The sequence below is a fragment of the Bos mutus genome, chromosome 10, assembly GCF_027580195.1.
Source record: "Bos mutus isolate GX-2022 chromosome 10, NWIPB_WYAK_1.1, whole genome shotgun sequence".
NCBI lineage: Eukaryota > Metazoa > Chordata > Mammalia > Artiodactyla > Bovidae > Bos > Bos mutus.
In genome coordinates, this window is record NC_091626.1 from 23,801,468 (window position 1) to 23,819,346 (window position 17,879).

The 17,879-nt window shown below is 43.6% G+C and overlaps 2 protein-coding genes across 2 annotated transcripts in view; one reads left to right on the plus strand and one right to left on the minus strand.

Moving 5' to 3' along the window:
• The window catches only part of HEATR4 (HEAT repeat containing 4), a 43,392-nt gene extending 26,987 nt beyond the window's left edge, over positions 1-16,405 (plus strand). The window contains exons 15-16 of the mRNA XM_014477585.2: positions 1,015-1,070; positions 16,158-16,405. Of these exons, the coding sequence (XP_014333071.1) occupies positions 1,015-1,070; positions 16,158-16,316 (215 nt within the window). The 3' untranslated portion in view covers positions 16,317-16,405. The remainder of the gene's footprint in view (positions 1-1,014; positions 1,071-16,157) is intronic.
• On the minus strand, positions 715-3,308 carry RIOX1 (ribosomal oxygenase 1). Its single transcript, XM_070377564.1, has one exon. The coding sequence runs from the start codon at positions 3,154-3,156 to the stop codon at positions 1,183-1,185; it is 1,974 nt and encodes a 657-aa protein (XP_070233665.1). The 5' UTR covers positions 3,157-3,308; the 3' UTR covers positions 715-1,182.
• Positions 16,406-17,879: the final 1,474 nt, after the last annotated feature.

Consider the following 17,879-nt stretch of genomic DNA (forward strand, 5'->3'; position numbering starts at 1 on the left):
ACTTAAAAAAAGACTTCATCAAGTTCTCAACTTTATATAACTGAAACTTAGCACTCATGGCAAAATGATCTTAAAAGTCCCAGATACAACCTAAATGATGAGGTGGAAACATCAAGCTGTACCAAAACATAAAATCAAGTGCGCCCAGGCATAGCAGCAGCAGCCTCAGGTCATCCAGCCAGCTAGCTGCCCACCAGCCACCACCCCAAACCCAGGTTTTCTGGTTCCAAGTCCAGTGCTCCCTCTGGTACACCAGGCTCTCTTCCACCAACAATGAGAATATTCATTTGCCAGATTTGGGGAAGTTTCTTTCAACTACCAGAAAAAAATAAGAGTGGAAAGTAACTTGGACACCAGCATTCCCTCACGGCCAGCCTGCTACAAGTTGGCTGACTGTGGCCTCTGACAGCGCAGCTAGTAACATGTTGCCTATTTTAGGAGCAGCGCCAGCCCCTGATGCAAGCAAGCACTGAGGAAAAACATAATACCCTTTAAAAAACATAATATACTTATAACTTTTCTAATAGAATTGTGCTGTTTGGGGTTCAAGGAGCATGATTAAAATGAATCAATTACCCCTAGGGTTGCAAAATTGGCCCCAATCCTACATCCACCCCAAGTTACCTTGTGCCTCAGCCACTGCAGTTTTCCCCTATCTACCCTCCTTCCTCCCACATTTCTTCAGACCATGCCACACAATAATTTAGCCTCAGAAAAGGAAAACTCTCTGGCACTTTAATAATTTTTCTAACATTCACACAAACTCACAGTAACAAACAGGAAACTGACCCCAACCCTCCCCCCAAACTGATGAAAGAGAACTCAAATGAAGGATGCAAATTCCAGGTAAAAACTTCTGATGTCTCAAGCAGAGTAACACAGCAAATGCCACACAGTACTCTGAAGCCTGAGGGTGATGATGAAGTTGGTCTCTCAAATGATCAGGAATCAAGTTACTCCTGCAGAAAAGGCTCCTTTTCCATCTCCAACTCCTGCTTTTACTTCTGTGCCTAGGTGAGGTGTCTCCTAGAAGATTGTCTGACTTCTGTGACACTGAGGCAGTCATCAAGGTAAATATAAACACACTGATGGGTATCAAGTAAGAAAATGAGTTTTCTCCCTCAAAAGGTGGTGGGAGAGAATCATTACTGTCTTATTTCTGGCATTTAGTGATTAAGTAGTTCAGGTTAGAGGCATCTTGGTGAGCAGCAGCCCCTTATCATATAACATGGTTGCCAAGGAAAGCTGGTCCTCCACAGTGTCACAGGGCAAGTCCCCTACTCTCACAAACTCTGGGTAGGAGCGAAGCAAGAGTTCCATGGCATCAGCTTGCTGGGGGTATATCTCCAAGCACTTAGGCTCCTCCAGGTGATAAACTCGGGAGTTCTCCACTGTGTAATAAAGAAACAAATGGCCCCCCTCACCCACCAGCCGAGCTATACCATCCTGAAGCATGTGCACTTCAGTTTCTGTTGTCAACTGGGCTCCCACGTTTACAGGTTCTCCAGCCTCCCAGCGAATTGGGAGCCCGTAAACGCTTAGTGCCCTCTCCCTGTCAGTCAACACAGGGGGCAGAGAATCGTGGATGAAGTCTTTGGCTCGCTGGTCAGCCACAGCATCAACTGGGGCAAAGTGTCCCAAGCGGGCAACCAGGACCCGCACCTTCTCCATGAAAGCGGTTCTTCGCGGATCCTTAGAATCCGAATGCTGGGCCCCCATGTAATCCATAAAGTCTCGGGGCAGCCCCCTACGAAACTCCACATTTTCCTCCATTGCGGCCTGCACTGCCAGGGGCAGTACAGCCTCCAGGAAGTCGCCCCAAGTATTACGCTGGAATGTGGACAAGGTCAAGTGCAGAGAGTGCACCCCATCCTGGCATTCGGCTTGGTGAATGAAGCCTCGGGGGAAATAGAGCAAATCTCCAGGTTCCAGCACCGTCTGCAGCACCGGCTCTCCGAGGTCGTCCTGGCTGAAGTTGGGGCTGGACGTCAGGGCCAGTTCCTCGGTCGGCACCCGCGGTCTGTAGACCCGCCAGAGTTTCCTACCTTCCAGCTGCAGCACGAAAGCCTCGATGTCGTCGTAGTGGGGGGCAAAGCCCTGCGAGTTGGGGGGCGTAAGGTAAACGTTGGAGCCTGCCATGCTTCCGAACTGCTCCTGGAGTACGGCCAAAAACTGCCACACGGTGCTGGAGAAAGCCTGCGGGCAGAGGAGGCGCAGGGAGCAGCCGGCCCGGTACAAGGACCACGCGGCGGCGGGCAGGGCGCGGCCGGGCGGGTTCAAGGTCTCGCGCCGCCCATTGATGTAGCGCGCGGCGTCCAGGTGCTGTCCGAATTGCACCTCCTCGTTGCGCAGTATGGAGTCGAGGACGGCGGTAGAGAAAAGACCCTGGTAGTAGCTGTGGTCCTGCCGCCGCACCAGCACTGCCTCGCGCTCCCACAGGCGCCGGTAGAAATGGTCCGGAGGCATGGGCGAGATGAGCCACTCGAAGAGGCGCGCCGCCCGTCGCCGGCTGCTAGGGATGCGATTCAGCTCGGCCAAGATGCGCTGCAGCGGGGAGTCCCAGGGCAGCTCCTCGCCCATGCTTTCCCCCTGCGGCCCCGACAGCATGGCAGGAGCCACGGACGGTGGTACGGCCGCCAAGTGCTGGGTAGAGCACAGCAGGGCCGAGGTCTCCACCAGGCGCGCGGGCAGCGCCGACGCCTCCACCAAGCGCGCCGGCGGGGTGTGCGCTTCCACCAAGCGTGCCGCCGGGGTGTGCGCTTCCACCAAGCGTGCCGCCGGGGTCTGCGCCTCCACCAGGGCGCGGGGAGTCTGCAGGGAGCGGGACGCAGGCGAAGCCTCCAGCAGCTCCACGGGCCCGAGCTGGCCGTGCGGCTCCCGCCCGGTCGCATCCGAGAGGGCCGCCGCCCCTCCCGCCAGCGGGTCCCCGGGTTCACCGACCGTGGACTCCACCCTCGAGTCCTCCGAGTCCTCGCTCTGCAGGGTCTGGGCCCTGAGCGCGGCCATTCGGGACGAGACACTTCTCCTCAGCTGCCGTCGGATCTTCCTGGGCCTCAGGGGCAGGGCCAGGACCGACCCGCTGTGTGGCTGTTGCTGGCGCCGGCGCCTCAACCGCCCGCGTCTCAGCAGCCCGGCGCTAGCCCGGAGCCCGTCCATGGTCCAACCCTCCCGCTGCCACAGCGGGAGACGGCCGGAAGCTGGCTCACGCACTCGGCGGCCGCAGTGTACTCTGGGAAGGGGGCGGGCCTCCAGCTGCCTTCGCGTTGTCCACGCCCACCATTCTTCTTCGGCGCTTCCGGCTTCCCCAGTTAGAAAACGTTAATTAAATGCTCGGGTTCCCTTAGAGCCGCGGAGTCTCTGCCAAAGTAACATGGGTTCCGTATTTAGAGGGAAATTTAAAAATCAAGTTGTCAGGGACTCCAGGAAAAAGTTGAGACTTAACTCTTCTTTCCTTCCTGCGTCTGCAGATTGCGGTGTTCACAGGGTTATCCCCGTTTCCGAAAAACACGTTGCCCAGCAGCTTTGCATGAGAAAGCTGACAATTCTTGGTTTAAAGGAATGCACTCAGGCAGAGTTCTAAGTTCAAACTTCTGGTCCATCTGGTCCTCTTTACAGATATTGATTGAAGCCCTAAATTCCGCCGCCTAACTTCCCTTTGTCCTCTCTCCATTACAAATTTTCAGTCATAGCCCTCTCTCCCTGAAAAAAAAAAAAAAAAATCCATGGACTTTTCTACTTGTATTTCTTTTTTAATATAACAAATGTTTACTGACTACCTACTAAGTGACAGACATCGCGACAACATGGGGTAACAATCACGAGGAAAACAATGAAACATTATCACCTGCCCTCTTGGGACTTACATTTACGAGGACACAATCAACATGCGAGATAATGCACAATCCTTTTTCTACCCTTCATCTTTGCGAGTTTGATCCAGCTCAAACTTCAAGGTCATCAAGGCTACTTCTTAATTAAACTGAATGGAACGTTTTCTGACTTAATTCCATATTCAGTAAACATGCTGACTTTACCTGCCCAGGGCTTCTCTGGTGGCTCAGCTGGTAAAGAATTGGCCTGCAATGTGGGAGACCTGGGTTTGATCCCTGGATTGGGAAGATACCCTGGAGAAGGGAACAACTACCCACTCCAGTATTCTGGCCTGGAGAATTCCATGGACTGTATAGCCCATGAGGTCGCAGAGAGTCAGACAAGACTGAGTGATGATCATTGTCATTGTTACCTGCCCAACCCCCCAACCCCCCACTGTCCTGGTCTGTGTGGCAGGTTGGAAAAGAATTTCCAGACATGAGGCAGGAGAGGAGAATAAAGTTTGTTAGAGTGGGACAAGCTGTTAGAACAGTGGGCCAGCTTAAGGGAGAGCCGAACAAACTTTTATGGCGTCAAGACAGAAAATTCCTACTGGAATGGTGGCATTAGGTGATTGGTTAGGATGCTCTAGGGTGGATAGTAGGATGGGTATTTTACATAATACGAAGTCTGGGAACTGGCCAGTTTTGATCCAAAAGCTCATGGCAACAGTTGCTATGGGGCTTGGTCAGGTTCAGAGATTTTTATCCTGTGAACTTTGTACTGGGCTCCACACCTCTGACCTTGGTGTTGGGCTCCACATCCACCCTAGTAGGAAGACACAGAATTTCCTTTGAATGACCATTCTTTGTCTTACACTCAGTTGCTATGATCAGGTGGGGCTCCACTTGGGCTCCAGAAGTGCTGCAGAGTACAGTGAATGCTCCAAACTGTGGAAGGCCTGGAACATCACTGGAATCCAGTATCCTAAGGCCACAATGATTGGCTTGTGCTTAACCACGTGACCCAAATTTCTCCATTCCAAGTGAATCAAAGGAGCTTTGCTCTACAGACAGGCTGCCAGAGATTCTGGAGTCCACGTGCAGAGGTGAGCAATATCATTATTTTTGGTGGCAGTTGAACATCCATCCAAGAAAATTCCTGTGTCCCCAGACTGCTGTGGGAGACCAACTTTTGAGTTCTGCGTTTTCGCTCCAAGCTACCCCTGGTGTTTAAGAAGAACTGCACGCTGCACCTTGGGCCCGGGTCTCTCATCAATCACCTGCCCTCAGCCCAGCTCTCTTGGGTGGGAGGGGTGGAGAGGGGGCAAAACTGAGATTCATGAAGAGAATCGGGGCTATTCTTGTATTCTTGATATCTGCCCTTCCCACCCTCTCTGGAATTCTGTTTTATTAGCTTCAACTTCTCTGTACAGAATCTTCAATCGCACCTCCTCTGAACCTTAAATCAACTTCTTAAATTTGGGCCTCTCATTTTGTTGGGGCCAGTGTGAGGAAAGCAGGAGAGACTCCATCTTGAAGCCTGTTATCCATCTTAAAGACAGGATGTGAACTGGGCCTGAACCCTGCCCAAGAGTGAGGAAAACATTGCTAGTGAAAACCAGGTATCCTGGAGACTTCCCTCCCTACAGACGACAAACAGAGATTGTAGTTGAAGTTGGGCTGCCCCTGTTAGATTAACCACGGAGACATCCCCCCTTGATGTATAATCATTGTCAGCCAGTTCAGTCAGTTCAGTCGCTCAGTCGTGTCTGACTCTTTGTGACCTCATGGACTGCAGCACGCCAGGCCTCCCTGTCCATCACCAACTCCCAGAGTTCACTCAAACTCACGTGCATTGAGTTTACACCCTTGCAAGCAGTTATGAACATGTTGGACTTACATCACGTTACTCTCTCAGATCTCAGTAATCTCATCTGTAAAGTGGGAATAGTCATTGAATATACTTCTTCATAGTGTTGTTGTGAGGATAAAATAATGGATGCAAGGCACTTAGTGCAGGATCTGGTAAAGGTTACACACTTTAAAAATTATAGCTATAATTTATTATTATGAAGCAAAGCCATGGACGATGGCTTTGGTGCCTCTGGCCCAGTTCGGAGGAACTAGGAGTGCAGGAGGCAGAGAAGTACTTTAGTTGGGCAGGATGACAGCATGAAATGGGCAGATTATTCATGCACATGCCCTGTAGAAGTTTAAGTGGGTCAATGGGACCATACCAAACAAGGCCATTGTGTGAGCTATCGCGCTGCCGTTACCTGGCCAAGAGCCAAAGGCCAAAGTAAGGGTTGAAACCAACTGATGTTCTCCTGGAAAGTCCTGTGCCCTAATCTAGGGCTGCAGTGTCTGGAGGAAGGGCCAGCAGAGGGGGAGCCCTCTTCCTAATTGACAAACAGGCTGTGTGTGCTCGCCAGACCCTGATAACAAGATTCTCTGGGGAAATACTGCAATGGGCAAGTTAAGGCTGTCACTGGGAGCTTTGTTTTTTCAAAGAGAGCAGTTTTCAAAATAAAGTGGACGCATCCTATAGTGAACTGGGGGGATGAGCTATGCTTCTTGGCTGGCAAAGCTGGGGAATACTGTGCTTAGCTGGAGGAGGGCCATAGATTTGTCTTTACCACATCCTGTACAAGTATCTTCTACTCTAAGTCTTTCCTGTGACCTCATCCACTTCTTTTTTCAACATTTTTGTGATTTCCTCAAATAAAGAATGTTGTTTCTATCTGTCTTCTAAGTTTCCCTTGCGACTGGGAGGCACCTTCTAGGGACTGGCTTACCTTTAATTTCATCTTTTTCCAATGGATCTACTTAGTTCAACAAAAGTAGCTATTAGTAACCATTTTCTAGGACTTCCCTGGTGGTCCGGCAGTGGAGAGTCCATTCTTCCAATGCAGGGGATGCAGGTTTGACCCCAGATTGGAGAACTATGGTTCCACATGTCACAGGCATGGCCAAAAATTTTTTAGAAAACAAAAACAATTTCTAGAAATATAATTTACTGACATGGAATAACTTCTCAATATACCATTGAATAAGGAAAAAGAAACAGACAAAATAAGTGATACAGTAGGTTCCCATTCAGGAATGTGTGTGTGTGTGTGTGTGTGTGTATTTCTATCTATACATCTGCCCATATATATATACTAGTGAAAAAAGTTTGGGAGTCCTTATGCCACAATATTTAACAGTGATTGCCTTTGGATGGTGGGATTTCAGGTGATGTTTACTTTCTTCTTTTTTGTTTATTTGCATGGTCTGGGTTTTCTACATTGTAAATATCATTTATACAATTAAAAATATAGTGTTTTTTAAGCAACAAACTTCACTTCCTCTAATTCTTTCATTTTTCCTGATCTCTAATCATTGTTTGCCTTGCTCTTGTTTTCTTGAATTACCTTTATTAATTAAATTTGATATTGAGATTATAAATATTAATAATTGTTCATCAGAAAAGCTGCTGTAGAAAAGAGGTTGGATAGAGCCTATCCTATATTTAAAGCTACATAGAATGATTTGAAGCCTCTCAGAAAAGTTATCTCCTCCACCACAACCCATTGTTACTTTTTCCTTTGGATTCAGTTCAGTTCAGTCGCTCAGTCGTGCCCGACTCTTTGCGACCTCATGGACCACAGCACGCCAGGCTTCCCTGTCCATTACCAACTCCCAGAGTTCACTCAAACTCACATCCATCGAGTCGGTGATGCCATCCAACTATCTCATCCTCTGTCGTCCCATTCTCCTGCCCTCAATCTTTCCTAGCATCAGGGTCTTTTCAAATGTGTCAGTTCTTCGCATCAGGTGGCCAGAGTATTGGAGTTTCAGCTTCAGCATCAGTCCTTCCAGTGAACACCCAGGACTGATCTCCTTCAGGATTGACTGCTTTGATCCACTTGCAGTCCAAGGGACTCTCAAGACTCTTCTCCAAAACCACAGTTCAAAAGCATCAATTCTTCTGCACTCAGGTCCAACTCTTTATGGTCCAACTTCTTATGGTCCAACTCTCACATCCATACATGACTATTGGAAAAACCATAGCCTTGACTAGATAGACCTTTGTTGACAAAGTAATGTCTCTGCTTTTGAATATGCTATCTAGGTTGGTCATAACTTTCCTTCCAAGGAGTAAGCGTCTTTTAATTTCATGGCTGCACTCACCATCTGCAGTGATTTTGGAGCCCAGAAAAATAAAGTCAGACACTGTTTCCACTGTTTCCCCATCTATTTGCCATGAAGTGATGGGACCAGATGCCATGATCTTAGTTTCCTGAATGTTGAGCTTTAAGCCAACTTTTTCACTCTCCTCTTTCACTTTCATCAAGAGGCTCTTTAGTTCTTCACTTTCTGCCATAAGAGTGGTGTCATCTGCATATCTGACATTATTGATATTTCTCCCAGTAATCTTGATTCCAGCTTGTGCTTCCTCCAGCCCAGCATTTCTCATGATGTACTCTGCATAGAAGTTAAATAAGCAGGGTGACAATATATAGCCTTGACATACTCCTTTTCCTATTTGGAACCAGTCTGTTGTTCCATGTCCAGTTCTAAATGTTGTTATTAGTCATTGCCTTTTTCATTAATTCTTCCCCCCTCCCCCCATTGGGAAGATATATTAGATTGCCAGGGCTGCCATAACAAAGTACCACAGACTGGCTGACTTGAACAACAGAAATTTACTTTCTCACAATTCTAGAGGCTGGAAGTCTGAGATCAAGGTTTTGATGGGACTGGTTTCTGGGTCCTCTCTCCTTGGCTTGTGAATGATTGGCTTCTCCCAATCTTCATATGGTCTTTCCTCTGGACAAGACTGTGATCAAATTTCTTCTTTTTATAAGAGCATCAGTCATATTGGATTAGGGTCCATTCTTAAAACCTCACTTTAACTTCATAACCTCTGTAAAGAACTTGTCTCCAAATATAGTCACATTCTGAGTTACTGGTTAGGATTAATGAATGAAGTAACAATGAATGAATTAATGAATGAATTAACACATGAATTTTAAGAGACACATTTTAGCCCATGACAGAGGGGTGATATATACTAAATGACAAATTCCTTGAAGCACTTTTCCTTTTTGAAGGAAGGATAACATAAGTTATTGAAAAGGGGATAGGGAGAAAAAGAAATTTAAGGAACATAAAACAAATGTCCAGGTAGTGGTTTTCAGCCCAAGATGATTTTGTACCTGCCCCCTGCCACCTCCTTCCCAGGGGACATTTGACAATATCAAGAGACATTTTTGTTTGTCACAACAGGGGAGATGTTACTGGCATCGAATGCATAGAGGCCAGAGATGCTGCTAAACATTCTACAGTGTGTGATATAGCGCCACAACAAAAGGTTCTCCAGACCCAGACCTAAATGTACCAAATATACCTAAATATACCAAAAGATGCTTGCTTCTTGGAAGAAAAGCTATGACCAACCTACACAGCATATTAAAAAGCAGAGGTATTACTTTGCCGAGCAAGGTCCATCCAGTCAAAGCTATGGTTTTTCCAGTAGTCATGTATGGATGTGAGAGTTGGACTATAAAGAAAGCTGAGCACCAAAGAATTGATGCTTTTGAACTGTGGTGTTGGAGAAGACTCTTGAGAGTCCCTTGGACTGCAAGGGGATCAAAGCAGTCAATCCTAAAGGAAATCAGTCCTGAATATTTATTGGAAGGAAGGACTGATGCTGAAGCTGGAACTTCAGTACTTTGGCCACTTGATGCAAAGGGCTGACTCATTGAAAAAGACCCTGATGCTGGGAAAGATTGAAGGCAGGATGAGAAGGGGATGACAGAGGATGAGATGGTTGGATGGCATCACTGACTCAATGGACATGAGGTTGAGTAAGCTGCAGGAGTTGGTGATGGACAAGGAAGCCTGGGGTGCTGCAGTCCATGGGGTTGCAAAGAGTCAGACACGACTGAGCAACTGAAGTGAACTGAAATGTACCAAGGTTGAGAAACTCTAGGATAAACTTTTGGATGACTTCATCAATATAAAATTTGAATATCTTTGATCCAGTAATATTAATACTACTTCCAAGAATCTATCCAGCAGAAATATCTACCCATGTGTACAAACATATAGATAGATAGATAGATACTTATGCTCATTGTTTATCAGTTCAAAATTGAAAATGGCTCAAATGTACTAAAGATCAAGAATTCTTGTTAAAAATTATTACTAGGAAAGATGTTGAAAATATATTGTAATTGAAAAATCAAATTGCAGAACAATATGTATGTTGTCCCTTTTTGTTGTTAAAATTGCAACCCATGTACAGTTATATATTGTTTCTTTAAAACTACATGTGTTATATATGTGTCTGTGTGCACAGTTGAATACCCGAAGTCAGAGGTTGTCTCTGGCGAATGGCGTTATTGGCAATAGAAGGACTTTCATGCTTAAATTTATACATTTCTGAATTACTTGGCTTAAAGTCTCAAGGATATAGGACTTTGCTTTGGCAAATGTGAGACAGACTCCAGGCTAACTTTGAGAATATTGACTCTTACTAATTTGGATCACTGTTTTACCAAATTACTGTAAATCAGGGAGCAACGTATTGTAATAATCCTTAAACCAAATCTGGCAGAACTCCTGTGGACTAAGAATGATTTTTATATTTTAAATGGCTGATTGAAAAAAATCAAAAGAAAAGGAATATTTTGTCATGTAAAATTTATACAAAACTCAAATTTCAGTGCCAACATATAAACTTGTATTGGAAGTTTGTATTGTACTCGTTTATTGCAGACTCCCTAGGGCTACTTTCATGCTACAACAGCAGAGTGGAGTAGGCTATCTCACAGTCAAAGCATAACATATATACTATTTGGCCCTTCACAGAAAAGGTCTGCAAAGTCCTGCAGTACAATATGTAAGATGCTGTCTAGGATGTTGAACTTCCAGCTCTTTTGCTACAGTCCCACTAAAAGAATTGTGAAAAACTATGTCACCTCTTCACCTTCTTTCATCGACATCAGAAATGTTTTCAAGGACTTCTGTGGTGGTTCAGTAGTAGAGAATCCACCTGACAACACAGGAGACACAGGCTCCATCCCTGATCCAGAAAGACCCCACAAGCCACAGAGCAGCTCGGCCCCTGTGCCACAGCCATTGAGCTTGTGCTCTAGAGCCTGGAAGCTGCAACATGAGAAGCCTACACACTGCAACCAGAGAGTAGAGAAAGCCCATGCACAGCAACAGACGCAGCACAGCCCAAAATAAATAATGCATAAAATGCATAAAAATGTTTTTAAGTTTAAGTATATACAAAGAGTCTAATTTCTAATATCTACATATTCTGGCATTATATATTGATATTTTAATGAATTGTTATATCACTTCAAAAATGCATCCAACTAAATCTCTAACAGTTTGGTACCTACCATCCATCCCCTGGAGAAGGAAATGACAACCCACTCCAGTATTCTTGCCTGGAGCATCCCATGGACAGCGAAGCCTGGCGGGCTACAGACCATGGGGTTGCAAAAGTCAGACATGACTTAAGCAACTTAGCACACATATATCATCCATGTTAAAAACTGTAAAAAAAGCTCTTCTTTGAAATTGAAAATTTAATCTTTTTTTAAACTTACATTCTATTTTTAAATGAGTTCCACACAGAATTTTATTCTAATATATTCTATATTTATGTTTGAAAATATTTTTTATCATCACACTATCTGTAACAAAAATATGTATTTAAATTGAGGTTACAATTATAGTCTCTTACCATAGTCTGGGTTTCTTCCTGGGACTCCCTGACCTCCTAAATGATTTTTTTTTAAATTTGTATTCATTGAGATTTATTCTTTTGCTGTATAGTTCTATAGCTTTTAACAAATGCATAATGCCTTGTATTCACCATTTCAATGTCATAGAGACTAGTTTCTGTTCAGTTCAGTTCAGTCACTCAGTCGTGTCCAACTCTTTGTGACCCCATGAACTGCAGCATACCAGGCCTCCCTGTCCATCACCAACTCCCAGAATCCACCCAAACCCATGTCCATTGAGTCAGTGATGCCATCCAACTATCTTATCATCTGTTGTCCCCTTCTCCTCCTGCCCTCAATCTTTCCCAGCATCAGGGTCTTGTCAAATGAGTTAGCTCTTCAGATCAGGTGGCTAAAGTATTGGAGTTTCAGCTTCAACATCAGTCCTTCCAATGAACACCCAAGACTGATCTCCTTTAGGATGGACTGGTTGGATCTCCTTGCAGTCCAAGGGACTCTCAAGACTCTTCTCCAACACCACCGTTCAAAACCATCAATTCTTTTGTGCTCAGCTTTCTTTATAGTCCAACTCACATCCATACATGACTACTGGAAAAACCATAGCCTTGACTAGATGGACCTTTGTTGACAAAGTAATGTCTCTGCTTTTGAATATGCTATCTAGGTTGGTCATAACTTTCCTTCCAAGGAGTAAGCGTCTTTTAATTTCATGGCTGCAATCACTATCTGCAGTGATTTTGGAGCCCCCCAAAATAAAGTCAGACACTGTTTCCCCATCTATTTGCCATGAAGTGATGGGACCGGAAGCCATGATCTTAGTTTCCTGAATGTTGAGCTTTAAGCCAACTTTTTCACTCTCCTCTTTCACTTTCATCAAGAGGCTCTTTAGTTCTTCACTTTCTGCCATAAGGGTGGTGTCTCTGCATATCTGAGGTCATTGATATTTCTCCTGGCAATCTTGATTCCAGCTTGTGCTTCCTCCAGCCCAGCATTTCTCATGATGTACTCTGCATAGAAGTTAAATAAGCAGGGTGACAATATACAGCCTTGATGTACTCCTTTTCCTATTTGGAACCAGTCTGTTGTTCCATGTCCTGTTCTAACTATTCCTTCCTGACTTGTATACAGGTTTCTCAAGAGGCAGGTCAGGTGGTCTGGTATTCCCATCTCTTTCAGAATTTTCCACAGTTTATTGTGATCCACACAGTCAAAGGCTTTGGCATAGTCAATAAAGCGGAAATAAATGTTTTTCTGCAACTCTCTTGCTTTTTCGATGATCCAGCGGATTGGCAATTTGATCTCTGGTTCCTCTGCCTTTTCTAAAACCAGCTTGAACATCTGGAAGTTCACAGTTCATGTATTGCTGAAGCCTGGCTTGGAGAATTTTAAGCGTCACTTTACTAGCGTGTGAGTTGAGTGCAATTGTGTGGTAGTTGGAGCATTCTTTGGCATTGCCTTTCTTTGGGATTGGAATGAAAACTGACCTTTTCCAGTCCTGTGGCCACTGCTGAGAATAGTTTAACCACCCTAAAATCTTCTTTGCTTCTTCTTTTCCATCCTCTCTTCCCTCAAACACCCAAAGATCAATGATCTTTTTATTATCTCTGTTGTTTTGCCTTTTCCAGAATGTCATATAATTAAAATCATACATTAGTAGCCTTTTCAGGCTAACTTCTTTCACTCAGCAATATATATTCAAGATTACCCATACTTTTTTGTGGCTTGAGAGCTTCTTTCTTGTCTGTGAATCGTATTTCATCATATGGTGTACCACTGTTAGTTTTTCCATTCACCTATTGAAGGTTGGTTCTAGTTTTTAGTGATTCATAGTGATTATGAATAAAGCTGCTACAAACATTCATGTGCAGGTAAAACTTACTTTTTATCATGATTTCAGTTTTATTTTTTAAAATATTTATTTGTCTGCTTTGAGTCTTAGTTGCAGCATGTGGCGTGTGGGATCTCGTCCCCTGACCAGGAATTAAACCCGGACCCCATCATTGGGAATGTAGTCTCTTAGCCTCTGGACCACCATGAAAGTCCCATCATTTTTCATTTCAAGTATAATATTCAAAGAATATAATAAAAATGATTGACAGAAATACATCTTGAAAGTCAAAATTAAAATGATATAGCCCATCATAATATATTATTCAAATTTTTAAGTAATAAAAAACAAGATAATAAATAATTTGTTGGTTCTTACTACTTAAATAGCAAAAATATAATATAATATGTAGCTGAAATTATAAGTTATTTGTTAAGTAAGAAAAATTATACAAGGCCCAGTGTTCTTTCTGCAAATATGTAAATAGGCATATATAAAACTCTGGGGTTAAACTTTTGAGATTAATTAGAGAATATTTAAGTATATAAAAACCAGAAACAATCTCATTAAATTCATTAGACATCATAACAAAATTGTTCCTATTTATTTAATGAAACAGGAAGATACATGCATACACAAAGGCAAATTCACTGTTTGTAGTACCAATATAGGTTTGTTCCCTGCAAATACACAATTCTGATGTGTACTATTTTACTTGATTCCTATTACAAAAGAAAAACATATGGTGCATTTATTGATAATGCAGTTTTCCTGCATCATCATATTCTGGTTTAAAAAAAAAAACCAGGAAAACTTCAAAGAATGTAAAATTTTCAAATTCAAAATGGTCTTTTTGTCAAGGTAGGTGATAGAATATATTTTATTTAACAATTTGTTAGCTTAATTGATAGCATATATATATTTAGACATTTAGTAAGTGGGATTCCATTTATACTTTGATCCTAAGAATACATTTAGGAATGAGATAGATATCACTCTTTTTGTTCCATAGAGTAATACAGAAACTTAGGTTGATATTAGAACAGCCTAGACTCCTGGGAATGCTTTAACCTAAGTACACACTTAACCCTGATCATCACTACAATGGTTTATAAAATGAAAAGAGAGCAGTGCTGTGTCCCCAGGTGCTGTTCACTCTGATTGAATCTATCTCAGCACATCTGAAGAATAAAGCTCTTTAATTGTTGCTACTATAGTTCCCATAGCTGCTGCTACTTCTGTGTAACAGTAAAGATAAAGAAAACCCAGTCTCTCCCCAAAGATCACCATGTGAAGGTCCAAGCCTTGGGTGGGCAATTCAGGCATATTCTCCCCATTAGGCTGCTAACTGGGATCAAGAGTCAGGTCCTGGGGTCCAGCCCCAGTTGGATCCAGGGATTCCCTCGGGAGGACGGCGTTGTCGATTAAAAGGATAGATGAAAGACACAGAGGCTTGACCTGACTGGTTTACGTGGGAAACTAATAAAGTTCGTGACACCGAACTTGCTCTGACTACGGAGGCCACAGGCGCTCTCTCGAATAGCTGAAGGTGCCCCACCTTAGGCAGCTTCTCGAGTGGGTCTTAGAAGCCCAGGCAAATAAGTAGTCTCAGAGAGCCCCCTCGCGCCAATCATTCATCCTGAAGGAAGAACAGAGAAGAAAAGGAGAGAAAAGGAAACAAGAAAGAATGACACGGGGAGACCAAGCCTGATGAGCAAGGCCCACAACTTTATTTTCCAAAGTAGTTTTTATACCTTAAGTTGTGCATAGAGGATAATAGGGGGGTAGAGTCATGCAAGGTCAGCAGTCCCTGACCCTTATCGAAGCCAGGCTTTCTTTCTGCAAACTTATCATATGCAAAGGCTTTAGGTGATTTACATCATCTTCTGGCCAGGAGGCCTGTTAACATTTTATGAGCCTTTCTTCAGAAAACTTATTTTTCTCTAAAGGTGATTATTCTAAAGTCAGGCGCCACCCTCCGAAAGCATTAGATAAAGTTGCATTCCTAAGGGCAAAAGTGTGGTGGGCTCTAACAAGAAAAGAATTAACTCAAGGGTCCAAGGTTACAAACATTAAAGCTACTACTTACATTTCTATATACCAACTATATTAATCAATACACTCCCAGGGACACAGTAGGTAAGGGATATGGAGACTTGGCAGCAAGCATTAGCTCAACAAAGAAATCCTCTACTAGTTCTATTCTAACAATTTTAACTCTCTGAGAAGCTCTGCATTAGAATATCTTAAGCTTCCCGTGCCTCTCGTTGTTGGGAGGCTGTGAACAATCACATGCGTAGCTGCAGGAGTCGGAACAAACCTGCCAGCCAAGCTAGAAAGTCATCAGAGGGGTTTGAATTGAAACACTCCTATTATGCCCAGGAGACTTATTAACTAGAGCTCTAAGTTGATTTTCTTCAGAGAAAGGTGGTCGGGGATAGCCCCCCGTTAATGTCAGAAGAGTTGGTGAAAGTTGTGAAATAGTAAAACAGACAGATTTTGGTTTGGGGGTAGATGCTCGGGCAGGTCCAGGGGGCCTCTCGAGTCCTGATTCGCCTTTGCCTTCAGGGCCTCTCCGCACGACTTTTGTCATGGGTGGGAACGCCCGTGCTGGCTCCCGGCAGTCAGGTCTTGAACTCATAGATTCAATTCTCTTATTTATGATGGTGGTTCATAGAGCTATGGCTGAAGAGGCTTTGTCTTTCGATCTACCTGTCATGTGAGGACCACATTTGGGCTATGTGTTCACGTGTTAATATTTCTCTGCAGCCTGTGAGGCCCTGCGCACCAAGTCCCTGGTCACAGAGTCCAGTCCTGGGCCTAAACACAAGAAGCAGAGGTCGCTCATCACTTGTCAAAGATCTACGCACTGCCCAGGAAAAAAGGATTGCGATGGGACCATTTGGGTATGACGACCAAGATCTCTAGCTAAGTGAAAACTCAGAAGTTTTTCCCAGGGCTTTTTCCCCTTGAAATAAAGGTAATTATTTCTAGGATGAGCCCTTCTCTTGCTCCAAGACACAGGCAGCAGTGGAGTTAGTCACATTCTTTTCTTTACCTGATGTTGTATAATCTCTTTGTCATTATGTTTATAAAGAAAAATCTATTTAATGTTGATCTGGCTTTTTTTTTTTTTTTTTTGACCTGGCTTTTTAATTTGCACCATATACACAGAGGGTTCAAGAAAACTGACATCACGCTAGATGACAGTGCATATTTTTCCATAACCCAGGAAAGTCATATACTAAATGTAGGTCAGAACTCCACATTTTACTAGAACAGAAATATTCAAAGACCCAGAATCTTTTGCAAGGTATACAAAGAGCCTTTTGAAACCCAAACTAGAATCCCATTAGTCTGGGAAAGAAAGTCATAGGTGATGTTTTCTATCCACAAGTCTAGTCTTATTCTAAAGCAAGCTCTTTAACTGCAGCGCACAAGGCAATGAGCAAATCAGGTCACAGGACTTTCCTAAGAAAACAGAGTCAGTACAGTATTTCCCACCTTGTATTGTGTGTATGGGTGTGAACACTTTTAGATTCCTGTGAAGCATTGCTGCAGTTTCACAAGGCTGATCAGCAATTCTTACGAGCCTCAGAGTAGTTAATGCTTAAAAGATTTAGATATCATGGGAGAGTTACAAACTATATCTGTATCCTAAGCTGGGATCCTGTAAGAGCACACAATACCCCTAAACTTGCCATGGAAGAGGAAAGATCCAGAATTCACAGTAGTGTGAATCCAGCTTTCTTTCCAAAATATTGATTGCTATTTATACCCTAAATAGCTTTGGAACATTCAGTGATTATTGTAAAATAAAGGCAATATGAATCTCATTATGTTTTTCTTCTGATCAGATCCTCCCTTCTGGTGCACTATTATGATCAGAAATATGAAAAGCAATAATTTCCACTATGAATTCCTAGCAGCTATGGAACATGGAGGGAAAAAAGAACCTTGGGGAATATCAGTTAAGTATGAAAAAGAAAATCTTCCCTTTTCCTGTTTCATGTAACCCATTTTTATTTGTTAATTTACACACTTCATCCCAGTGAAACACTAATCCATTAAGTACCACCACATATATCAAAGTCATTTCCACATCTATCAAATCTGAAGATTCTAAGATCTGGCTTCCATGAGACATTTGAGACAATAAATAATTCTGTATGAGTAGTTTTTCAGCCCCTGTATCTCTGACTTTCACTTCATAATGAAAGGACTTTATTGTGCTCTCTGCATCACTGGCAGGAACAAGAGGGCTGAACTGAACTCTTCAGTAGGTCAGCAAGGCCAAATAGAGGGTCTGTTAGGCTATCTGTACTGTGGGAAGGGCAGCAGCAGAAATCACCCTTGTCTTTGAGCGATTTTATAAGACACGTTTAAGAAACTTTCACAGACAGTATGCTTAGTCTAGTAAGAATTGTTTGGTACACTGCAGATGTGCTATGAGAGGCCAGGGGAGGAGGGTGCTGCCATAGTCTTGGATCT

Excerpts from the sequence above, each read along its gene's own strand:
- RIOX1 (XM_070377564.1), bottom strand. The coding sequence starts at position 3,156 with ATGGACGGGCTCCGGGCTAGCGCCGGGCTGCTGAGACGCGGGCGGTTG.